Source organism: Festucalex cinctus, chromosome 8 (assembly GCF_051991245.1).
Source record: "Festucalex cinctus isolate MCC-2025b chromosome 8, RoL_Fcin_1.0, whole genome shotgun sequence".
Taxonomy (NCBI): Eukaryota; Metazoa; Chordata; class Actinopteri; order Syngnathiformes; family Syngnathidae; genus Festucalex; species Festucalex cinctus.
The window spans coordinates 6,295,602-6,321,703 of NC_135418.1; the positions used below are offsets into that span (position 1 = coordinate 6,295,602).

Consider the following 26,102-nt stretch of genomic DNA (forward strand, 5'->3'; position numbering starts at 1 on the left):
TCGTTCCCAAACTTAATCGAACCGTATCGAACCGTTCTGTTCTGAAAGATAATCGTTTTTCAATCGAATCGCAACCTGTGTATCGAGATACATATCGAATCGGCCTCATTTCAGAGATTCCCACCCCTAGTTTTCAGCATGCACGAGTCGACTCAAGTGTACACACTGGAATAGCGGAACAAACAATAGAGGAATTAAGGGAATTTTCATTTTCAACCTGGATAGATTTTTATTTTTTGTTTTATAAAAAGTATTTACGTTACAAGAAGTCAAGAGAGACTGCCTATTTTGTTTTTCATAAAAAAAACCTTTATTTTTCTATGTTAAAAATGCACTTTCAATAAAGTATTTGGAACTCCGTTTCTACCGCATTATTTTTATGTTGAGATGGTGTTATCGGCAGCTGCTGAAAGTAACTAAAAAAGTAACTTTTAATCTAACTTAGTTACTTTTAAAATCAAGTAATCAGTAACACAATTTAGTTACTTTTAAAACCAAGGAATCAGTAAAGTAACTAAGTTACTTTTTCAAGGTAACTGTGGCAACACTGCTTACCCTTTAGGCAGTTTGTCCACACAGCGGCTCGGTTTCGGAGCTTGAAACCGGTCACTTTTGAAACCAGGCTCCAGAGTGGAACAATTTCAAAACGCCTCCCGTACGTTCCAATGTGTTCACCATAGCAGGATAGCTATTTCTTCCGCGACTGCGCACGAACCGCCAGTCTGTCAACAACAATGGCGGATAGCCATGTCTTCGTCGTTTTGCTGAACCTCCTTCGCTTGTTCATGCTTTAACAGCAAACTGTTTTGCGTGATGTTGTACTTGAATCACCCGGCATTGTCACTTCTATGGAGTTTGAATTATGACAAAACCCCGTAAACACACAAAACGAGACTTACGCACACAAAATGTCACTAGGTGTGTTTCCATTACCCTTTTTCGCAAAAATAAAATTGATGTTGTACTATTTCGATGAAGTACAATTTTGAAATGTCTCGGAATGTCCCGTCTCGCGAGACCAGGAGATGTTCATGATGTTTACAGTAGACGGACGCCCGGTGTAGTTATATTACTTTAAAAACACTCACTCCTCATCGGGCGTGTTCAGGCATTTAGTGTTGGTGTTGTGTGTGTGGTGTTGTGTGAATGTACACGCGCTTTTAACTGCTGTTATGGTGCGGACGGATAGAACGTGTCGCTTGTTGGCGGTGGTAACGGCCATTTCTGCAACAATATGGAACGTGCATTGAACACTGGCATTTTGGCTCTCTAAATCGCTTTGCGCTTAATGACTTGTTGTTCCCTGGGGAGACAGTTTGACGCGACAGTAATTGGCCCCGTACTTCCTACTTCCTGTTGTTGTTCTCGGGGGCTGGGTAAAAGGCGGATTACAAATAGTTTAAAGTTTCTGATGTTTTCTGGCCTCTTCCCTGCTAAATGAAGCAGACATGGGAGGACAGGATTTCAAACTCCCCTCCTTTTATTCCACTTCTCGAACAAGGCTCAATCAGTTACACCTCTCTCTTTTGTGCTCTACACAAACACTTTAGCATGTAACACTAAAATACAGTCCCGAAATTAATAATTCTCAAAACAAATAGTCAGTTGCAAGTAAATAAAAATACACAAAAACAACGTCTTACATTCCTTTCCTCCGTGACAGGGCGGGTGTCATATGACTACTAATGCACAAAAAGTGTTTCCATTACACTTTTGCGAAATAATCCTTTTTCGACACATCTCAAAAACCACCTCATGAGAGCTCCAAAACATTTTTGCGATATTTGAGTTGTTTTTTGTTTTTTTTGCAAATCCAGTGTTTCTATTACCAGCTTGCTTTTGCGAAATATGCCTTTTGCGCAAAACTGAGAGTACTGGAAACACACCTGCTCACAAACTAATGCAATTTGTTCTACACACACAAAGAAGCATACCTTCAATTACATAAAAAAAAAATCTCTCAAGTATACAACAAAAAAAATTTCGAGTACAAAAAAAAATATCTTTCAAGTGCAAAAACATCCTTTGTGTACGTGTAACCAGGTGGTTGGTTAGGATAATGGTTTTTCCGACGGTCCTTAAATGCATCAGCCCGTTATATCCGCCCCACTCTGTTAGCAAGCTAATCAAGCTGAGGTTAAATACTGGTGTACGCCGAGCAGTTGTCACTTGCCAGTTGACCGTCGCTAGTAAGTCACGGAGTGGTCTTGAGAAAGTTGATCAGTTGAAGTGTCTGGTTGCGTGGGTTTCTGCTACAACTAAGCTTGCCGCTACTGTTTAGCCAACACTTTCATTCAAATCAAAGCTCTCTTTTGCCTAAATTGTAGTATTAATATTAAGCACTTTAAAGCACTGATGCACTTTGGCTATCTGTATTTGTAGTGTGTAATTTTGCTGGTTCGTTTCCTTGTTTGGTTTGGCGTGAACTACTAACATTTTGATTGGATTTCAATTTACCTCAAGTTTGTTGTGTTCTGCTATACCTACATCTATCTTTAGCTAAAATTTGCCTTTTAAATTTATGATCCTAATAAACTGTCTATATTGTAATTTTTAATCCAACCACTTAAGCACTTTATCTGATGTAAATAAAGTATTGTTGCCACCACTTCTCCTTCTTTATTGTTGCCGGATCGGTCCCCACTGTAGTGGGCTCGGTTACAAAGTGGCGTTGTCGGCAGGATCTGGCTAACAAAGCAGAAGTGTGTGTGTTGTAGTGTAGTTGGAGAGCTGATATAGTTGCTTTGGGTAGTGGTTGAGAGCTTTGGCTAAACAGTAGCTGGCGCACCGTGGGACACGGTTCGGGACCTCTGGTGTCGTGTCCACTTCACTGATCCCTGCCATGGCGGAAGAACTGCAACAGCTGCGCGAGAGGGTCCGACAGTTGGAGGCCCAGCGGGCCCAGCTGCAACAGGATCGGGACTCTGTCCAAGCAGGTCCTAGTCGAGGAGGACAAGCGGAGAACACTGGGACTGTGGACCGTGTCATCTACCTGCCTCGAGAAAGAAAGTGTCCTATCTTCCGAGGAACTCATGGTATTGGGGTCGATGAGTGGGTGGAGGAGATTCGTGCAAGCATGCGCGTTAGGCATGTTGGACCTGCAGACCAGGCTGGGTTCATTTTTGATCATTTGGAGAGGGAAGCACGCGACGAAATTAAGTACAGAACTGTTGCCGAGCGTGATGACCCCGAGATGGTGTTTGTTATTTTGAAAGAACTTTACGGATGTCAAAAACCTTACATTTTACTTCAGGAAGATTTTTTTTCTAGAAGACAGTTGGAAGGTGAAACTTTTCAAGAATTTTCACATGCTTTGTTTTGTTTAATGGAAAAAGTTGTTGCAAATGCACCATTTCGAGTGACAAATGCACCCATTTTTTTGCGTGATCAATTTGTTGAAAATGTTAACAATCCAAATTTAAGAAGAGAGTTAAAACGGTTAGCTCGGGAGAATCCAAATTACATTCTACTTGACGTTCGTTCTGCGGCGATTAAATGGGAACGTGAGGGAGGAGTTGTTGAAAGCAGGGTAAATTTCATTCTGTGCCTACTTTATGTGCTACGCAAAGTGTTAACCTACAGTTACCAGTCTCAACTCCTGATACGGCCTCTCAGTTAGCAGCTCTTTCTGCTGTTGTTCAAAAACAACAAGAGCAATTAGCCCGGATTACTCAGGCCCTTTCAGCTATGCAGTTATCACCACCTCAAGCCTCAGGTCCTACTAGTGTTGTGTGCTACCGTTGTCAGCAGCCAGGTCATATTGCGCGCAACTGCAATGCCCGTTCTCGGTCCAGGGCTCGCGCTGCTCAGTCCTCTAGGGCTGTGGCCGCTACTAGCCCTCAGCAGTCGGGAAACTAGTTCCCCCTACTGTCAGGAGCCAGACATTAGGGTGCTCGGTTACATACGTAAAAAACTATTCTACAACTACGGATAACAGTCACGTGACTTTTGGCACTAATATTCTGCCGAGCAGTTCTCTGTGCCGAGAACCCAAGATCCACACGCGCAAAGCCAGTAAACAGCAGGGGGGGCGCTGTTGAATCAGCGTCGTATAGAGAGAGAGTTTGGCCAACTCGTTTAATAACTACTACGCTGTGATTAGTCAACTGCTGGTCACATGACCAGGCGTTCATATGTCATGTGACCGGCTCTCTGAAATGCTTCGGACAACTGAGACTGACACACGACAAACTCGCACCCGTCGACGGGAAGGTGCAACCAAGGGGCACAGAGGCGGAAGCGCAAGTACTGGGAAGTGGCCCACACGTCGCAAACCGGCACCGGAAACAAAGCTAATGCGCGAAAAGTCGGAAGTCCCGCCTCCTCCGTAGCATATAGCCCATACACACCAAATAAGCAACACCTGCACAAGACACACATGGATGGGGACACTAATTAGCTGACACAGGAGGGAGAGTAGACAAGCACAGGTGACAAGATCACATTTAGTGAGAAACAGGGATACAAGGAAGTCGCAACAAAAACCACAATGGAACCAAAAGCAAAAAAGAACACAAAAAACCCAAACCAAAAAAACAAACCTGAACCCAAAACATAATAATTGTATCATCCTCACTGCTGCTTCTTGTGACGCAAGCTGAATTGCTGCGATATTATCGATACAATACCCCTTGTGATATGCTTCATTGATTTTTACCAACCTTAGCTTTGAAGGCCATCAGTTTCAGGATCATCTCCACAGTGAACAGCACAGTAAAAATTACATTCAGCATGTCAGATAGTTGTTTGACATGGTCTGACTGGTTACAGTGCTGCGGGTCAAAGTACAAACATAGAACTGTCATGAAGGAGTTCAGCTGTGGGGTGAATAACAGTTATTTGCTCTCATTCAGTACATTGAGTCCCAGCTTTTTGTGAGGGAAAGAAACAAAGCTCTGCTGCAGAGCAAAAATAAAAACAAGCAATTGACAAGCCCCTTTGACGAGGTTTGTATTTCCCAGTAGATACCAAAAGATGTCAGCAAAGTACAACATATCCAAAAGAAATACCGCAAATTATTTCAATAGACTTCTCTGAAACCAAGATATCACCAGATGGTACCAAAGCTTGTTGCTTTGGCCTGAGGACAAAAATAACAAATAAGTCACTTATCCAGCAAAAAAACGAAGGACAGTTTCTCCCTCAAAAAATCTGCATATAGGTGAATTCACGCATGACAAACCACGATTATGCAGGGACTCAACGTATGTATGACATGACAGGGCTTCGGACTTCTATTCTGGAAAGAGCAGCAGCAGCTCGACTCTGAGTCCCTCCTGGGTGACCGGTTGCTTGTATCCGGTATCTTGTTCTTTCGGTCACTACAGCTCCTGACCATAAGAGAGGGGAGGAATGTACTTGTAGTTCAACCAGCCATTGAGGTCTTCACCTTTCTACTCAGCTCTTTCTTCACCATGACATACTGATACAGAGTCCACATAACTGTAGACACCGCATCGATCCGCCAGTCGATCTCTTGTTAGATTTTCTCCTACCTCTTGAACAAGACCCCAAGGTAGTTGAACTTGTCCACTTGAGGAGGCATATAATTCTTGACCTGGAGAGGGCCCTCCAACCTTTTCCGACTGAGTATCATATGATCTCAGATCTGGGGGTGTTCTTTCTCATCCCAACTGCTTCACACTTGGTTGCAAACTGCTTCAGTGAGTTTAAGGCTCAATGAATCCGACAAAACCACATAGTCTACAAAAAACAGAGACGTAATACTGTGGTCATCTAACATGACCCTCTCAACTCTTTAGCTGTGGCTATAAATCCTATCTATAAAATGTTATCAACAGAATTGGTGACAAAAGGCAGTCCTGGCAGAGTGCAACCCTCATTGGAAACAAACCAAACTTACTGCTGGCAATGCAGACCAAACTAAGACACCAGTCATACAAGAATCGAAAAGCCTGTACTGAGATGTTTGGGACCACATACTCAAACTTCTCCTCTAAGTCCACAAAGCACATGTAGACTGGTTGGAAGTCCCATGCACCCTGACCCTACTGAGGTTGGTAGGCTTGTCCACTGTACTATGGCCAGGACAAAATCAACACTGTTCATACTGAATCTGAGATTCAACTTCCAGATGCACCCTAATTTTTAGCACCCCTGAACAGACCTTACCAGGGAGGCTGAGGAGTCTGATCCCTGAGTAATTGGAAGCCACCCTCGCCCCTTCTTAAAAAGAAGAACCACCACCCCGGTTTGCAAATTCATAGGCACTGTCCCCAATGTCCAAGCCATGTTGCAGAGGCATGACAACCAGGAAATCCATGCAACATCCAGAGCTTTTAGGAACTCTGGGTGGATCTCATCCACTCCCAGGACCTTGCCAACAAGGAGCTTTTTAGCCACCTCGGTAACCTTAACTCAGAGATAGGAAAACCTGCCTCACAGACCCAAGACTGCTTCCTCATGGGAAGGCATGTCTGTGGAATTGAGGAGGACTTCAAAGTATTGTAATAAACCTTCCTAGGTTAACTAAGCCACAGCTTGGTTGTATGCTGCCACCACCTCTCGCCAGTTAGTTCCAGAGACTGAAAACACCACAGCGCACACTTCCAAATGCAATTAAATACAGCCTTTATTACAAGTCACTACTATATTGCGGTCTACTTGTCCAGCCGGTGCCCATGAGTTGCCTCCGGAGTCCCACTAAGCTTTTTGGCAACAAACCAAAAGGTTTGGGGGTTTCCACCACAACAGGCACCAAACACCTTTCGGCCACAGCACTGGTTGGTTGCCTCTGCAATGGAAAATAGAACAGCGTCCACTCTGACTCAATGTACCTTACATTCAGTGGGAGTGGGGGTCCTCTCAACCGCGCCCTTTTAGGTCTCACTGACATTGAAATCTGACCAATGTAAATGGCTCTTGCATAAAGCTCGCCAAACTTTCATGCTTTTAGGCAAAAGGTGTATACAATAGGAGTAATGCGGAAATATTAATAGAACATATTTGCGAATGTATATGTATTGTTTACATACCTGCATTCCTAGACACATGGTGTTAAGCATTATAAGAAGGAACATAAGGTATTCAAAGTAGCAGGAGGTGACGATGTACCACACTTTATATTGGTAAGGGTTCTTGGGAATATAACACCGTAGTGGTCGGGCCTTAAGAGCATACTGCACACATTGGCGCTGGAGAATTTGAAAAAGAGCAGGGTAAATTCATGGTTTGCAAAATCCACATAAACATAACAAGTTCATTCCCTGGCATTATTTTACAGCCTATTTTAAGCCACCAACAATTGTGCATACCTAAAACAAGCTGTTGTTTAAAAGATAATAAATGTTAACACATCACATAAAAAATATTTAAAATTACATGTCAGGTTTTAAGATAAAACACCAATTTGGAAGTACAAATTTAGCTCAGTGACACTTTAGTGTGCGAACATACCTGATTTTTGTCCAGCTCACAGTTTTTGTACTCTTGCTCTCCTTGTTCCTGGAAGGTAACAATGACGAAACCCACAAATATATTCATCATGAAAAAGGCAATAAGGATGAGGTAGATGATAAAGAAAATTGAGATGGCCACTCGGTTGTTGTACACTGGTCCTTCATCCTCAACATTTGAATCAATGGCCTTGTGAAGGATCCTGAATGAAAACAAGCAAAATAAAGCGCAGACACACACACAAACACCCATTCATACAAAGAAAGGAAATTATGTTGGTTTATTGAAGTGGTGAGAAACGCCTAAGCATTTCAACCAAATATTGTGTTAATATTGACAGACAACTATTGACAGACAATTGCCTGGGCCCTATATTTGTAGAATTTGTCAAATCTGGCGTATTTTGATTTTTCTCCATAAGCCTTGATCGCTTGTTTGGGATTTTGGTTCATCACTTTGCACGATGCTGGGCAGTCCACCATACTGGCGATGTTTCCTTTGATATGTGCCTGGCGCATCTTAAATTTGGTTAATGAAAGTAGACTAAAGTTTAGGAATGCTGGAACCATGTCTAACTGTTGGCGCAGGGAGCAAAACGCAGTCTTGGTGCTGCCACCTCTCTGAATCAAATTTTCTCAAGTAAGAAGACGTGTAAAATTTTGGTAAACAAAAATGAAGGTTTTCGATGTCTCTGATGGTGTATCGGTACATTCTCCTGACTTTGGTGCAAGCAGCATGGGTTCATTTCCCGCTCAGTGATGTTGTGAATGTGAATGGTTGTCCGTCTGCATACAATATGAGCCCTGTGACTGACTGGCAACAACTTGGATGTAGGCCGGTCAGTCAGCTGGGGAATGTGCTCCAGGGAAAAAGGTAAAAAAAAAATGAATGGATGGATGGTGGTTTAAATAATGTTTAATAAGAAGAAGGCAAAATTTCAACCAGTATAGCAGCAGGTGGTGGTCTTTAAGTCGACTGTGTGTAGTTCTGCAGTGTGAAATTGAAAATAAACCATTGCTGAAGTCTGCTGGTTCTCTCAAGAGTTCCAGAAAGAGCTCCTGCACCGCCATCTGGCGCTACAATCAAGAGCAACTATTACTTCGAGGCCTGTCAATGATGAATAATTTTGATCCTTTCATATTTCAGTTTTGTTTGAGTTGGGTTTTTGTTTTGGTTTGGTTTGGTTTGTTGTCTGGTGTGCTGGTGTTTTTCCCCTGTCTTGCTAAGGTCTGAGTAAGTCCACCTGTGTGTTTCTAATTGGTTCCCTCTGCCCGCTGTGTGTCCCAGCTGTCTATTGTTAGTATTCGTTAGTGTTGGTATTTAGGGAGTGGGGTTGTTCCATGCGTTGTGGGAGCATTGTTGCGTTGTTGTATTGACAGGTCTGGTCTCTGCTTGTCCGGTGTGCTAAGCTATAGTCAAGTTTTCGTAGTTCGGTCAAGTTTCCCTCCGCCTGTTTGGTCAAGTTTCCCCACGTCTGTTTCGGTCAAGTTTCCCCACTCCGTTCTCCACGTCTACTCAAGTTCACCTGTGTTAACTCAAGTTCTCCACATCCATTCAAGTCCTCCACGATCAGCTGTCATTCCTCTTCCTGCCTGGTTTCTCCACTATTGGATCCCACCACATCCGTACCATAACAGATCCACACTTTCTGGAGAAACTATTTTTGTATTTTGTGTGTCTCAGTAAATTGTTTATTAATGTTAACCAATAACCATAGTCTTGTCAGATTATGATCATGACTCACTTTGGCCATCCTTCAAATGTAGAAATGGTGAAGAGTGCCAGCATGCCATTGAAGATGTTATCAAAGTTTAGTTCTGAGTTGATCCATTCCCGCTTACGGACCTCCATCTCATGAAGTGCTCCTTCCTGATACTTTATATACCAACCTCTGAGTAACAAAGTTAAAGGGAAAGAGACAATTAAATTAAATCATCAATCGGCAGGATTATTCTAAACACATACAGCTATATTGAACTGTGGACAAATTATTCTGACGATGACAACCATTCATAGTTGAACCAGCATATCAAAGCTTCTATGGGTTAAGCTTCTGTTCAGTAAGCAAATCTCATTTCACCATTGTTTGTCTTGATATCATTGCTTATTTATTTCAAACATCATTGTGCTTACTTGCATTCTTCTTCAGTCATTTTGTCTGGGTCAGTGCAGGAATAGAACTTTCCCTGGTAAAGTATTGCACAAAGGATTTTCAGCTGACTAATACTGTCTATGGTTTTGACATACAGCAAATCAAATAAAACTACAGTTCAAGAATTGTGTATTATTCACTGTAATATGCTTACCTTGAAAAGCTGAACTCCAATGCAGGCAAACATGAAGTCAAGTAGCATAGTAACCAGCACAATGTTTCCAATGGTCTTGACAGCAACGAACACACACTGGACTACGTGCTGGAAATCAAATGCCAAATTCCTCATTACCTCAAACACACATGAACACAGAACACTAACTTTGCCATCCAGTCATATACTGTACAGTAAATGTCATACCTTGAGACCCTTTGCTCGATTGATGGCTCTCAGCGGTCGAAGTACCCTCAACACCCTGAGAATCTTAACGACTGAGATGGCACTGGATCTAGGTAGGTTGAAAAAATCAAACAGCCTTTACTTATATATGACTAACAAATCACTTTTTGTTTCTGTGATTGTTAATACACAGACATAGGAGCAACTTAAAAATACAAAAACATATACATTTTAATTATTTAGCATAATTATTGTTATCCATGATTTTTCAATTTTACAAATATAAAGATTTACATCTTAAAATATAACTGTTAACAATTTGCATTTGCAGATAAATGCTATGGGTTATTGATTTATGACTTCACGGAAAAGCCCAGTGAGAGACCTCAAAATTGAGTATAAATAAGCAAAATCAATGTGAAAATTCTCATTTCGGAATCCCTCATGTCAGAGTAGTGACGGCATTGCAGCACTTCATGATGCGAGAGTAGACGGACTAATTATCTCTCTTAAAAAAATATATATATATATACAATGAAATTATGAATCACTGTATTGCTGTTTCTGTTTTAATACAGCTCATAATATACTGTTGAACAGGTCCAAAACTTGAATGGGACTAAATGAACATTCCTAAAATGGTTGAAGACAGAAGTTACAGTATTTTGTGACTAATGGACATTTTTGAATCTGACCAAATGGCCATGGGGTCATTCCGTGTCAATTCACACAAATTCCCTGAACCTCCCCACTGACACCTCTTCAATTTGCCTTACTTTTATTCCAGTACTACCATTTGAGTTTTAGCCTCACCGAGCTCAATTTCCAAGTTAGCAACTCTAAACAGAACTTTGAATGAGTGAAAATTTTTTGGAATCCACTTACTCCATTCCCATTGAGAGCAAGGATACACTGACAACCAGTAAATCCAAAATGTTAAATGAGTTCCGGCAGAAAGACCCTTTGTGAAGAAAGGCACCATACGTTGTCATCTGAAAAGCAATGGGCCCAACAAATGATGAGAAAGAGCATTTTAACACTTTGGAAACAAACTTTTGATGAATAATGAATTTTGATGGGGTTTTTTTTATACCTTGAGTACGATCTCTGCTGTAAACACTGAAGTGAAGACTATATCAGCATACGCCAACACCTAAGATTCACATGAATTGCAACTTCTATGATATTCTATACTGTAAGTGTAAATTAAACTTTTTTTTAAAATCTGTTTTCATTCACTACACATGCATAATATTCTTCACCTGGTTTCTGAAGGACATTGGGTCTATAGGATCCTCGGCTGCTAAAGAAACGGACGACAGAAGGATGAAAAGGAGGATGATGTTGGTGAATGTGGTTGCATTTATGATGCGATGGCACAGTTTCCTGAACCTAAAAAGGGGGTGGAAATAAAGAGTTTGATCAATTCTCAGATTCAACATTATGGAATGAGATTATTCTAAAACCACATATTCACAACTATTATATTCTACGTAGGCAATTTAAGCAGAGCCCAGTTAATAATTATGGACAGCTGAAAGATCACAGGAAACACCAGATTACAAATGGACCTCAAAAAAGGTTGATCTTGGTGCCAGGACTTTACTACACCAAACAAATTTTAATGAATTCACTCCTTGTTTATATCTCCCCAAAAAGTTAAATATTCAGTTGCTCTGCTCTGCTCGTGGTGTTGTCACCTTTGAAACTTTCTGCCACCAGACCTGCAGCATTCACACTATTTCCCTATCTTCAAATTCACAATCTCTGAAAGATTGTCTACTCACTATCATCAGCGTAACATGTTTTTGGATGCTGCTGCATATTTTGTAATAATATGTTTTATAGTTGTAATATAAGCATCTTTGATGGCCGTGAATTGCACTTGTAAACACAATGTATTATAATATTAATGTTATTGTTATCATTATTTAGTTTAGTTTAGTTTAGTTTATTCATTTTTTCCTTTCGGACACATTACAGCTTACATCAATCACATCACATCATTTGCAACATTGACATCCGAAAGAAGGGCTGACGGATAGAAGCCGAAGCTTATTCGAGACCCGTCCCCATCGACCATTACTATAACGCATCAATCATATACATTATTTAGAATAGTCATTAATTTGTATCGTTATCCATCCCATACTATCCCAAACTCTGCTCGCTCAGTTCATCTTGAATGTCCGTGTGTAGATTGTGGCTAGTCCCAGTCATTTGGAACTGGTGAGTCGGCCCCCAGACGCCACCAGCAGGCCCACCCCGCCGGGCGAGCAGCCAAGGTATGGAGAGAAATTTGTGTCTTTATTTTCAATCAAACAAAAAAGGAATTTGCAATCCAAAAAAAATTTCAATCAAACAAAAAGGGGATTTGCAATCAAAAAAAAAATTCAATCAAACAAAAAGGGGATTTGCAACCTCAAATAAATTTTAATCAAACAAAAAAGGGTTTTCATATAAAATAAAAATTTGCAAACAAAAAAAAACATTTCAAACATGGATTTGTATTTTAATAAAATCTTTTGCAAGTATTTTTTTCGTTTTGTTTGCGAATCTGTTTTTTGGTTGCGAATCTGTTTTTTGGTTGTGGATCTGTTTTTTGATTGAAACCTGTTTTTTGGTTGCGAATCTTTTTCTGTGTTGTGTGGGCGGGGTCCTCCGTTCAACCGATGATAGAAGCCTTGTCATTGGTCAGCTTGGAAGCCGCTGCGACAACTTTCATTGGTCAGATAGGAATGGGGGTGTGACAATGTCCGTCTGACTATTTCCTGGTTCATTTTGTCCAGTCGCCGCCAGCATCGAGGTAAATATGACACCCCCCCCACTTCTAGTTTTCCGTTTTGTTTATCTGACATTTATCTAAAAGCAACCCTTGATCTATCGTTTATCCGGTGATTTGTTCTAACCATTACAATTAACGTAATCACTCACTCAGCATTGCTTAGCCATGTTAGCTAGCTAGGTAACTGATGGTCCGATACATGAGTCAGTCATGAAGCTATGTTGTTGGCAGTCAAAACACAAATATACGGCTAATTTGGGATAGCTGTTAGGATGAAGTTTTGTTGTTGTTTTTTATACTCATAAAGAAACCTTTGCATTTGTTTCACATACCTGCAGGGCTGGGAATCGAATTTATTTACACTAGCTGCTTCCCCTAAATCTTGGATGTTTGAAGTAGAGATTAAATTCGTGATAATTCTGTGATTATTATTTATTGGTCCTGGTTGTTTACTGTACGAGTCAGATTGAAACAGAAGGGGAATCTGAGTTGTAGGTGTACTTTTGCAATTACACTGACTAGATTTTTTTCTTTTAGAGTGCGAGCAGACCAAGGGGTAGAAAATGTAGACATAGCGAGATGCATGTTTACTGTAAGAGGAGCAGGCCAGGGCAGTTTTATTGCTGATAAAAGCGTACATAACCAGAGGAAAAAACTTTATATGAGTAAAAGTTCTTGGAGTTACTGTAGCTTTCATAAATGTATTTGATATTACAGATCCAGCAAGCTGAAGAGACACTACCCTTGGACCATCACGGTGAACACGGGATCGTTATACCTGACATCCACTGTCGTTTACCTGAGGAAAGACTTGTTGCTTTACGGCAAATCAATCCAAACAAGGAGTCCTTGAGTTTTGGTCGCGTCATTTATTTGCAGACTCTCAATGTTGCTTCTAGTGCTAGTGTCTTGCGGCCCAAAGGGTCATTTAAATTTATGTAAAAAATGAAAATAAATTCCTGTGTAAAACAGTTTGACTTTTATTTCATAAAAAAAAGCATGCATATGAACTAACAACCAGTCAATTATTCAGCATTTTATAGATTTTATACAGACATTTTTCTCAAGAAATGATTGGCCTGCCAACAAGAAATCAAGAAAGCTCAGAAAATGAACTGTTAAACTTAAAACAAACATTTTGGTAGGAACAGCCTGTAATTACTCAAAAAAAATGAAATGGATGTTATTTATTTTTTTTGCCCTTTCAATTACACTGTGTCAAATCTGGCATCAAAGGTGATAGCAGTCAGTAGATGTGATTTAAAGGAATGGTAATCACTCATATGAGCAGTTGGAAATGTAATGGTGTTTGTGCAGGGGGTAACATAATGTGTGACCTGGCATTTGTACCTCACAATTGTGGTCAAAATTTATTGATATTTTAAATTGCTCTCTGTCTGACATAAGCAGGTGCTTGTGGCCCTGCTCAGTTATCCACAGCATCACCTCATGAAGAGAGGTGACCAACCACCAACTTCATCTTCTGCATCTAAAAAGTAAAGAAAAGTGTGCTTGAATTAAGTACCAAACATGTAAAAAAAAATAATTCTGACAAAGTTATGTTTGACACATGTTTTGAACATTATTGAAACAGGAAAACTACAATGAAACAATCACAGGAACTAAATGTATTTATATTACGTAATCTCAGTCACTTCCTCTGTATTTCAAACACCCAAGACATAATAAATGTAGCAGAGGCTACTTATTTCAATGACCAGAACTTCTCATAAGTGATTAATAATTAGCATTTTATTAATGTAATGATGTAATGTAATAAAATAATCATGAATAAGCATAATAACAGCTATCTCAGCAGGCCGTTTATTTGGGCCGTTTCTCCTACCAACAAAACATCACGATTCATGACTAGACTAACCAAAATCAAATGGTTACGTGGCCTGGATCCTAGTAGTAGCAGTGTCACCGCTTTGACGGTGCATGAGTTCCCCCTCTTTTTCAATCTGACTCGTACAGTAAACAACCAGGACCAATAAATAATAATCACAGAATTATCACGAATTTAATTTCTACTTCAAACATCCAAGATTTAGGGGAAGCAGCTAGTGTAAATAAATTCGATTCCCAGCCCTGCCTGTATGTGAAACAAATGCAAAGGTTTCTTTATGAGTATAAAAAACAACAACAAAACTTCATCCTAACAGCTATCCCAAATTAGCCGTATATTTGTGTTTTGACTGCCAACAACATAGCTTCATGACTGACTCATGTATCGGACCATCAGTTACCTAGCTAGCTAACATGGCTAAGCAATGCTGAGTGAGTGATTACGTTAATTGTAATGGTTAGAACAAATCACCGGATAAACGATAGATCAAGGGTTGCTTTTAGATAAATGTCAGATAAACAAAACGGAAAACTAGAAGTGGGGGGGGTGTCATATTTACCTCGATGCTGGCGGCGACTGGACAAAATGAACCAGGAAATAGTCAGACGAACATTGTCACACCCCCATTCCTATCTGACCAATGAAAGTTGTCGCAGCGGCTTCCAAGCTGACCAATGACAAGGCTTCTATCATCGGTTGAACGGAGGACCCCGCCCACACAACACAGAAAAAGATTCGCAACCAAAAAACAGATCCGCAACCAAAAAACAGATTCGCAACCAAAAAACAGATTCGCAAACAAAACGAAAAAAATACTTGCAAAAGATTTTATTAAAATACAAATCCATGTTTGAAATGTTTTTTTTTTGTTTGCAAATTTTTATTTTATATGAAAACCCTTTTTTGTTTGATTAAAATTTATTTGAGGTTGCAAATCCCCTTTTTGTTTGATTGAATTTTTTTTAGATTGCAAATCCCCTTTTTGTTTGATTGAAATTTTTTTTTGATTGCAAATTCCTTTTTTGTTTGATTGAAAATAAGGCAAGCGATATTGTCATTATCATCATCATTATTATTAATAATGATAATTATTATTAATCATTAGTATTCACACAGCTCAAAAACAACCCTATGATGAGTAAAAATATTGGAAGCCATTCCCCTAGATCAGGGGTCGGGAACCCTGGTTTTCGCGAGTCACTGTCCTGCCTGTCTTCCATGTCTCCCTCCACCAACACACCTGGTTTGATGAAGAGGATCGTTATTAGGCTTTTACAGAGCTTGCTGATGATCTGATAATATCAGTCAGCTATGTTGGAGGAGGGAGACATGAAAAACAGGCGGGCTCTCGAGTACCAGGGTTCCCTATCTCTGCCCTAAAAGTGACACAAAAAAAAAATGTTGCATTGTCTTGAAAACAAAAGGGCTCCGTAGAAATCACAAGATTTAAACATCCATCCATTATCCAAACCGTTTATCCTCACATTTCAAACTTTATATTAAAAAAATTGTTCCAAAAATGTTTTATAAAGACTAAAAACTTTTTAACCCTCTTTGCATAGTAGTGCAAAAAGCTTACCAAATGTTTGTTTAGCTTTGCGTTGGGACTTTTAACTAGCAGTTATTACTGTCATTATGCTTTACGTAAACCAGTGGTGGACAGTTTGGCTATTTGGTACTTTGGCCACTGTCGAAGTAAGCTAATGTATTACTGTATTTTTTATTTTATTTTATTTTTTAAAATATCAAATAGGGATGATAATTTGGTAATACAACCCCTACCAATTTCTGAAGTGAGGCATGGCCTACAGATTGACATCAGGAGCCCTTAGTCCAGCACTGGTTTGTCATTTTTCACATGTTAATTTGATCCATGCTTCTTGCGAGTGGTTTTATTTTGTATTTATGTGGTTGTCTGCACCTCCCCTTCAATAAACGGCTGAAAACCACTGAGTGCAAAACTCCTTTTTGTTGTTGTTGCTTTTTTCAGTCAAGCTTGTAACTCCAATTTTGGCTAAGCCAAAAAAAAGAAAAAAGAAAAAAAGATGGCTTGTAAATTGTAAAAAACAAAAACAAAAACTAAGGTTAAAGTACCACTAAAATTATATATATTTTATAGTAATTTTTGTAAAACAACAATCAACACTATCATACTTGTTTTGTGGTCCAAAGATAAAAAATGAACTGGCTTCTGGCATTGGTACTGCTTCTTCCTTTAATTGAAGATCAGCCATTGGACGAGGTCTCGGGCTTTCTGGGATCTCAGGGTCCTCTTCTTCATCATCACCTAATCAACACGAAGACAGGGATTAGCATGTGCCGCTCTGTGTGACATGATGAAAAATGCTAGCCATGGTATTGTGTTTACCAGGAAAGTCAGCTGGAGGGAAGGGGTCTTTAATTTCATTCACATTTGACTCAAATTCATCAATTTTGAGCTGAAAGTTAATAATTTGATTAAATGCACAAAACAATGAAATACATTTATTTGATTTTCAAGTTTGATAAATAAAAAATAAAGGAAAAAAATCTTTTACTTTAGCAGTAGTGGGGATGCCCTCAACACCCTTGGCTCTTTGCTCAGCTAGTTTCTTGGCAAGATTAGCTTTTTCCTCAGAAGTCTTGTTGGGCAAGTTGGCTCTATACATCAGAATAATGATGTGATTGTTAGTTTTTCATATCACAACAAATGGCATATTTTGTATTCAATGTAAAGCTTAGACAGATGCCATATATTGTAATTACGATGAGTGCACTGTACTCTTTGAGCATTGAGCATGCGAGTGCAATTTGTTGCATAACCATGCTCATAACACAAAACATTCGTATCTCAAATCATTTTCTCCAATGAAATAGAAATACCATTAATCCATTCCAGTCACCACAAAAATAAAATGTTATGTTTTAATAATAATAATAATAATAATAATAATAATAATAATAATAATAATAATAATAATAATAATAGCACTCTATAATATTGTACTTTATAAGAAATAATTAGTAATGACATATTAACTATATATATATATATATATATATATATATATATATATATATATATATCATAAACATGCTTCTCAATTTAAGACTGTAAATTGCTATAATCTTATAATCTTAGTCATCTGTGGGCTAGTGAAGCTGTTTGGGAGTTATTTGAGATAAGGGCTATACAAATAAACTTGACTTGACATGGATGGTTTTGCAAAGCAACATATCGGGAGTAACGGCTTTTACACCACTTTGTGATACTACAATAGTAGCTCATTGGTCAAGCTTTGAGACATATGAAGGATTTATTTTTCCATCGGTCTTGTTTGTGCACTTACTGTAATTTTGGCCATGGCAATGATTTAAGCCATGATTTAAGGATGTGCTGTTACTCAACACTGCATAGAACAGTTCCCCTTTTGTAGTTATTGTGCGTACATTATGGTAGATTGACCTGAGAGCTTTCTTTCGCTTCTTATCCTCTGCTTTCTCCTTCTGTGCCAAAGTTAAAGACTCAGCCTCTGCCAAATTATCAACTGCAATGGCCAGAAAGACATTTAGAAGAATGACTGAATAATTTTGTAGTCAAAGAATATAACATGGTAAATTCACTACTGGCTGTATAGTTATGTATAAGATACATGTAGGCAAATTTCAAGGATACAATTTCCACAGACAAACAGGATGATGAAGTAGATGCTGACGAGAATTCCAGGCATGCTGGGTCCCCCGTATGCCATTATACCATCATACATGACAGCATTCCAATCCTCACCTGTAAGAATCTGAAACACAGTTTGGGGTGGAAATCACAGACTAATTAATAAAACGACAAGTAGCATGAGGCCATGATCCTTATCAGTATTCGGGGATCGATCTCCATGACAACACCATCTTCCCCCACTTATTAATTTTCTGAACAAAGGACCCATATGCACTTCCAGCCCATCTGCAAATTATTAGACTTTTCTTTCTTTCTTTCTTTCTTTCTTTCTTTCTTTCTTTCTTTCTTTCTTTCTTTCTTTTTGTAACCTCAAACTTCACCCCCGTTTTTCATCCATATCCTAACCGGATGGCTGACAACAAATTATGTGGGCTCAGCCAAGCCTTACACAACCGACATTCCAAATCTGAGACACAAGAACGCTCGCACGCTCCAGTAATGGAACTGCATGCATTTTCATTTTACACACAATTGTTCATTGTCCATTTTTTTTTTTGCCTGCTAAAACTCCAAAACACACATTAACACACACACAAAATACTCACTAATAATGACTAATATACATATTGTTACATTCAAGTATTATTATTGAATTTAAGTTTGATTAAAACATTAAAAAGGGGGAGGATGTGTGGGCCGTCCGCCTCCCAGTTCTGAGGACTCCGGTTCGAGTCCAGGCTCCGGCCTTCCTGGGTGGAGTTTGCATGTTCTCCCCGTGCCCGCGTGGGTCTTCTCCGGGTACTCCGGTCTCCTCCCACATTCCAAAGACATGCATGGCAGGTTAATTGGGTGCTTTGAATTGTCCCTAGGTGTGCGTGTGAGTGTGGATGGTTGTTCGTCTCTGTGTGCCCTGCGATTGGTTGGCAACCAGTTCAGGGTGTCCCCCGCCTACTGCCCAGAGCCAGCTGAGATAGGCGCCAGCACCCCCCGCGACCCTTGTGAGGAATAAGCGGTCAAGAAAATGGATGGATGGATGGATGTGTGCGCTTTAAATTATTTTGTTTCAAAGATCTCAGAGCATTGCTTCCTTTTTTTTTTCTTGTCACTTTATGTCGGTGGTAAGTATCCACCTTATCTGCTTATCCAGCAGTAGCTATAGTGACATGGCCTATCATCTGTTTGCAAGACTTCTGGGGTCCACAAAATTTGTTCTTTAAACCAACTGTGTCAAGTTTGAAGTGTGGTTGTGGACCCAAATGCAGAGAAGAAGGGCGAGGAGGCAGGAAAAAGGGAATTTAATTAAACAAAACAAAAGCGAACTCCAGAAGGCAATGCAAGATTGGGGGGGGCAACAAGGCAAAAAACGGCAGCATGTAGGGGAGGGGAAACAACAATGAATCGATGCAAACAGAGGGCAGACAAGAGACTAAATACACAAACACTAATTGACACAACGAGAGCCAGCTGGGCAAGACACAACTGGCAGAGGGTGCTGATTGGTTGACTAACGAGGAAGTCAGGCAAATAGAGGTGGGCAGAACAATGCTTGACGAGACAAGGGAGACGCATATGGAGAGAAATTTGTGTCTTTATTTTCATCCATCCATCCATCCATCCATCCATCCATCCATCCATTTTCTGAACAGTTTATTCCTCACAAGTGTCACGGAGGTCTTCATTTTCAACAAAAAAGGGATTTGCAATTTAAAAAAAAAATCTATTAAACAAAAAGGGGATTTGTAACCTCAAAAGAATTTCAATCAAACAAAAAAAGGATTTCAAATTAAAAAAAAAAAAACAGCAAACAAAAAAAAACATTAAAATAATTAATGGATTTGTATTAAAATAAAAACTTTTGCACGCAATTTTTTGGTTTTGTTTGCAATGCCTGACTTTTGGATGTAAATCTGTTTTTTGGTTGAGAATCTGTTTTTTGGTTGCGGATCTGATTTTTGATTGAAATGTGTTTTTTGATTGCAAATCTTTTTCTGTCTTGTGTGGGCGGGGTCCTCCTCAACCGATGATAGAAGCCTTTTCATTGGTCAGCTTGGAAGTCGCTGCGACAACGTTCACTGGTCAGATGGGACTGGGGGTGTGACAATGTCCGCCTTGAGCAGTTGGGGTGTCGTTTTCGGTTTTCGGTCGGGTGGCAAAATGGCCGCCTTGAAATGGGTAAAAAACTGGTGGCTTTTGATGCTTAATTCATATACAATGAACACAAAATTAATCAGAATGCCGTGTTTACACTGGTGGGGCTGCTTATAGAACTATTATTGTCAAGAACATTTTGGGTTGCCTTGCCCTTTAAAAATCATTGCTTGTCAACTGTTTTGTGTGCAATGAATGCCTCCGATGGATTATGTTCTGTACAATTAAAATGTTAAAAAAAAAATAAAAAAAATAAAAAAGGTGTGACAATGTCCGTCTGACTTTTCCGGGCTCACACAGTACATCATCGATGTAAATACTGCTTTTTTTCTTCTTCTTTTTTTTTCTCGTAGTTTTCTATTTTAGTTATATCTTACATTTATCGAAAAGCAACCCTTCTATCGTTTATCCGGTGCTTTGTTCTAACCATTAAAATTAGCGTAATCACTCACTCAGCATTGCTTAGGCATGCTAACTAGCTAGCTGACTCTGATAGTCGGATACATGACTCATTCATGAATCTATGTTGTTGGCAGTCAAAACAAATATACGGCTCATTGGGAGGGCTGTTTTTTTTTTGTCTTTTTTTTCTCATACAGAAACCTTTGCATTCGCTTCACATACTGTACAAGAAGGACTGGGAATCGAATTTATTTACACTAGCTGCTTCCCCTACATCTTGGATGTTTGAAGTATGGATTAAATTCGTGATAATTCTGTGATTATTATTTATTGGTCCTGGTTGTTTACGACGTCGTTACGGGATTGAGAAACAATCGTTAAGATGATCCACCTGGAAGACGCAGCGACAAAAGATCCTTGAATACACCTTTAATAAATTAATTAGTAACTGTTTTTTTCAGCTGCGGAACATCTCTGAACTGAGACAGATGGTTTCACAGGATGAGTTGGAGTCAATTATCCATGTGTTTATTTCTTCACGGTTGGACTATTGTAACAGTCTGTTCGCCTGTCTCGAGGAGAGCCCATATTACTCCCATTGTTAAGTCTCTTCATTCTTTCTCTTTGCTCTGTTTGGCGTTGTGATCTGAAGTGAAGGGCATGTCTGATAATTGGTAGTTTTAAGTGGATAATTATTTTGCACTGCCAGAACGCAACTCATTTCATATGACAGACAGGACGTGTTGTTTGTAAATGCTGCATGCTCACTCATAAAGCCTACAAAAAGCTAAGTGCAAAAATGGAAAATAACCTATTCTTCCTGTACCTGGAAAACAGTTATCAGGGCTTGAGGGAAGCTGTCAAAAGTGCTGCGCGGTTTAGGTTGGTCCGAAAAGTTGAACTTTCCTCCAAACACCTGCATACCCAGCAGGGAGAAGATGACAATAAAGAGGAAGAGCAGTAGCAGCAAGCAGGCAATGGAACGGACTGAGTTCAAGAGGGAAGCCACCAGATTACTGAGCGAGGTCCAGTATCTAAAGAATGCAAGCACAGATCAACAACACAGTTATTCAGGTGGAAGCAGTCACTTAGAACGTTCATTGTATTGTATTAATTTTCCTCAATTTCACCCCAACAGACCAGCCCACAATTTAGAGCAGGGGTGGCAAACTGAGGTCCTCGAGGGCCGGAGTCCTGTAGGTTTTATAGATTTAACTACTCTAAAGTGCAGCTGATTCCAATTAACAGGCTTGTTATCAGGCTTCTTCAGAGCTTGCTGATGAGCTGATCATGAATCAGCTGTGTTGAAGAAGGGAAATATCCAAAACCTGCAGGACTGCGGCTCTCGAGGTCCGGTTCTTGCCACCTGTGATTCAAAGGAAGCAACTTATTATTCTATTTATAATATAGATGGCAATCTGAACCAGTCAACATCAGTGGCAGAGCTGCGTGGTAGCCAGGTACGGTCAGGAGTTAAGTTGGGTCGAGTTAAGTCATGCCCGGTCCGTTTTTTTTTTTTTTTTTTTTCTGGTCAGTCGAGCCCTGCACTGGTTTCATTGCCTTATGCCATGTCAGACATATTTGATTGATATTGTTAATTAAGACTGTATGTACTATATATTCTTGCCTAACTTTATTGGTCGTCATCAAAGTAAAATACTTGTACTTTCATCAGTCAGTTATATTATTCATTCGTCAAATGAAGCATTTTAAGATAGATTGATCTAGATTAACTATAAAATTAGAGTGATATTAATCTAGATTTTAAAAAAATCTATGACCAGCACGATTAAATATATTCAAATATTTTAATTGACATGACACAAATTAAATTGACTACAAGTAAATGACTTTGCTGTCACTTAAACTACCACTGATTGTCACACCCGTGTAAGTGGGATGAAATTCATTCTCCGCATTTGACCCATTCACTGAGGGGGGGAGCAGCAGCAAGGGTTCCGTTCAGGGATCATATCTAACCCCCCAATGACAACCCATAACACCAAGTTCCAAGCAGGGAGACCATTTTTTATAGTCTTCAGTATGACCCAACCAAGGATTTAACCCACAACCTCCCAGTCTCAGGGCAGACACTCTACCACTCGTCCACTGAGCTATCATGTGCATGTCCAAAAGGACTAATGCCTTTGCAATCATCTAAAAACTTGAAGAGTAGTACTGGAATGTTAACCTTGCTCTTGCAAGATGAATCTTTGCGGTATTTGTGAGTTCACAAATTCCGGAGAATACATCTTGTACCGCTCCCGCAGATAGCTGGTTCAGACCAACCACAGAGCGACATTGTGTTTGGGGGCGGGATATGCACATGTGACAAAACCATGAAACCGGCGCAGACGCCGGAGCTAACAAACAAACCTAAAATGGACGAATGGACGCTGCAATTAATTCTGTTCTCGCAGAATTACTCACCGTTTCCTTACTGAATGTTGAACAGCGAGGGGCACTTCGTGCATTTTTAGCTGGTAAGCTGTTTGTGCTTCCCTCCCCCCCTTCGACATGAACGGAGGTGACATTTTGAAATGTTCACCCGTGGCCATGGTTGGTTAAAACAAACGTGTAGAACAGGGGTGTCCAAACTACGGCCCGGGGGCCATTTGCAGCCCGCCGTCCATTTTTCAGGGGCCCGCGCCGTATGCTAAAAATGGCATTTAACTCCGTTCAAATAAAATAAACAAAACAAAAATGTTTGGAGATAGTCAAAATAAGAAGGGAGGGTATTGAAAAACAGGTGCCATTGAAGGTTATTTTAGTTAACTAAAACTAATGAAAAAACTAAAACTAAAATAAAAAAAAAACCCAATATTGTTACCGAAATAAAATACAAGCGAAAATGCTTTTTAAAAAACGAAAACTAACTGAAATTACATTTTATGTTTACAAAACTAAAACTAACTATAATTATAGCAAACATGTCATTCGTTTTAGTCTTTGATAATTAATTTAATGCATGAGCCTTTGGGGATAATTTTAAATGTGACTTTTAGTAGATTTATTTTGATATAAACCAGAATAATGATGTTTGAAAGTATGTCACAAAGAAGTGACGTCATCTAGCAGCAGCCAATAGAAAAGCACCTTCAGATGACGTTGTTCCCATGGTGTTTTTTTAAATATTGCGCACAAGTAATACACATAAAAAAAAGAAAAAAAGAAAAGAAACTAACACTAATACTGAAACTAACAAACTAAACTAAAACTAAGCATTTTTGAAAGAACTAAACTAATAAAAACCCAGAACCACCCTGAAAACGAATTTAAAAAAAAAACCTAACTAAAATGAAAAATTCCAAAACTATAATAACCCTACTGCCGTATTACAAATAAATTGGTTTATATACTGTAGCATTTTTCTAAATATGCAAAAGCACAAATAAATTTTATTTGCACAATTTTTCGGACTAAACACAATTTCTCTTCATAACATTATGTGGCCCTTGCGTCCTGCTGATTTTCTGTATGTGGCCCTCAAATGAAAAGTGAAAAGGTTTGGACACCCCTGGTGTAGAATGTCGCATCGTCCAATCAGCTCGAATTATTGTCCAGAATATCCCACCTTTTCCCGACGAAATTACTGTGGAGTGGCTATTGCAAGGTTAATGGAATGTGGAAAATGTGAAATAACTTCAGTGAAGTGAAAGTGTGAAGTGAAAATGACTTAATCGCAAGTACTGTACATAATTTACCTGGTGACTTTGAGCAAGCGTAGTAGACGTATGCAGCGCAACACTGAGATGCCCATGACTGACATAATGTTCATTTGTACGAGGATGAGCTCCATAATGCCAGTGGTCACGACAAAGCAGTCAAAGCGATTGAAGAGTGACATGAAGTATGAAGACAAGCCAAGAGCGTACATCTTCATAAACATCTCCAGGGAAAACATGGCCAGCAGTAGATTGTTGGCGTTGTCTGATCATTGTGGATGTCATTTCAGCCCACAGTATCGGGCAATGCCCAAGGGGGAAAAAATTACAAGACAAGAATGACAAGAGTTAATCAATTAGATATTTGGGCTAAAATCCATAGTTTAAATTAATCTAATCTAAATCAACAATAAAAACATTTATTTTTTGGAAAAAACACATTGTCTGCATTGTCACATTGTCTGCATACAGAAATATTTGGGAAGTAGCGGTCTTACCTTGCCAGTTTGAGAGCCTTTCAGACTGCTTATGATGTTCTGTTGCAATAGCTAGCGTATTAAAGAAGACGAGCATAATCACCCACCAGTAGAAAAGTTTGGACTTCACGTACACCCGGCATTTACGGCGTAACCAGCGATTCCACTTGCGAGCCAGTTTACTGTGCAAATGGGAAGGAGAAAGAGACCGTATTTAGAGAAATTCTTACTTAATTGTAATGTAAATGAGTTAAAAAAATAAAAAATAAATAAATAAATCAGGTATGAAATCAGTGGCGGCTGCTCAATAGATAGTAGGGTTGCCAACTTTCTCATCCCGAAATAAGGGACAGCTCAAATCAGTTTATATTCTGATTAGATTCGAAATGCACAAAGTTTGTACATTCCCTTTAATCCTTACTGCAGGCCATCATTATGTAACCTCATACAAAACCTCAAAGAAACCACAATTTGTCTCTTTCCTTAAAAAAAAACGGGCAAAAAAAAAAATAATCAAATGAAAAAGAGGAGCATGACTCACCAAATTTACTTTTTCCAAGGATACTTGGTGTAACAGCACAGTCTCTTCTTTCTTACAGGTTTATCCATTCTCTCATCCTAACCGACCGGACAACACTAGACATTATTATTATTATTATTATTATTATTATTATTATTATTATTACTATTATTATTATGATTATTATGATTATTATTATTATTATTATTACTTTTAAGCCACTTGTGCAGTATAAACCGCTACAACAAATGCACGTGACGATGCCTGATGCCTGTGATTGGCTGACAGGTGCCGTGCTTAGTGACATTGCCGTTTTAGCTGATCTAGGACCTGCAGAGTGTGGTTTGCTGTGTTGAGCGCTAATTGCGAAACTTGCCAGCAAGCTAAATTCTCGCAGTATTTGTTCTTAAAGAGTACGAGAATACATCTTGTATCGCTCCTGCTGATACGTTCGCAGCCGACGTATTAAGATCGGCATTTAGAGTGGAGGCGACATAAAGCTGTGACGAAACCAGGAAGTGCCTCTCTCGCTCTCTAGTTGCCACTCTTACCTTGCAAGATCTCGACATAACGTCACACCCAGCGACTCATTTTATTTGCTACAAGCAACTTCCTTGTCACTTGTCAACCTACGGGAGCAGCCGTGGTCCAAAAATGGCAAAAATGCCGTTTGCTGCATTTTGTGAGAATTATT

At 39.4% G+C, this 26,102-nt stretch overlaps 1 protein-coding gene and 1 long non-coding RNA gene across 2 annotated transcripts in view; one reads left to right on the plus strand and one right to left on the minus strand.

The window, feature by feature from the left end:
* LOC144023470 (dihydropyridine-sensitive L-type skeletal muscle calcium channel subunit alpha-1-like) overlaps positions 1-26,102 on the minus strand; it is a 93,067-nt gene that overhangs the window by 29,321 nt on the left and 37,644 nt on the right. Inside the window, exons 10-27 of the mRNA XM_077528986.1 lie at positions 24,910-25,070; positions 24,452-24,677; positions 21,574-21,781; positions 18,198-18,318; positions 17,988-18,102; positions 17,080-17,182; positions 16,911-16,980; positions 16,697-16,829; positions 11,171-11,300; positions 11,002-11,061; positions 10,794-10,900; positions 9,930-10,017; positions 9,723-9,830; positions 9,550-9,602; positions 9,161-9,307; positions 7,417-7,618; positions 6,996-7,154; positions 4,662-4,772 (exon numbers count right to left, since the gene is read on the minus strand). Of these exons, the coding sequence (XP_077385112.1) occupies positions 4,662-4,772; positions 6,996-7,154; positions 7,417-7,618; positions 9,161-9,307; positions 9,550-9,602; positions 9,723-9,830; positions 9,930-10,017; positions 10,794-10,900; positions 11,002-11,061; positions 11,171-11,300; positions 16,697-16,829; positions 16,911-16,980; positions 17,080-17,182; positions 17,988-18,102; positions 18,198-18,318; positions 21,574-21,781; positions 24,452-24,677; positions 24,910-25,070 (2,302 nt within the window). The remainder of the gene's footprint in view (positions 1-4,661; positions 4,773-6,995; positions 7,155-7,416; positions 7,619-9,160; positions 9,308-9,549; positions 9,603-9,722; positions 9,831-9,929; positions 10,018-10,793; positions 10,901-11,001; positions 11,062-11,170; positions 11,301-16,696; positions 16,830-16,910; positions 16,981-17,079; positions 17,183-17,987; positions 18,103-18,197; positions 18,319-21,573; positions 21,782-24,451; positions 24,678-24,909; positions 25,071-26,102) is intronic.
* On the plus strand, positions 12,669-13,664 carry LOC144023472 (uncharacterized). Its single transcript, XR_013284555.1, has 2 exons — positions 12,669-12,714; positions 13,411-13,664. It is a non-coding gene; the product is annotated as an uncharacterized LOC144023472 (long non-coding RNA).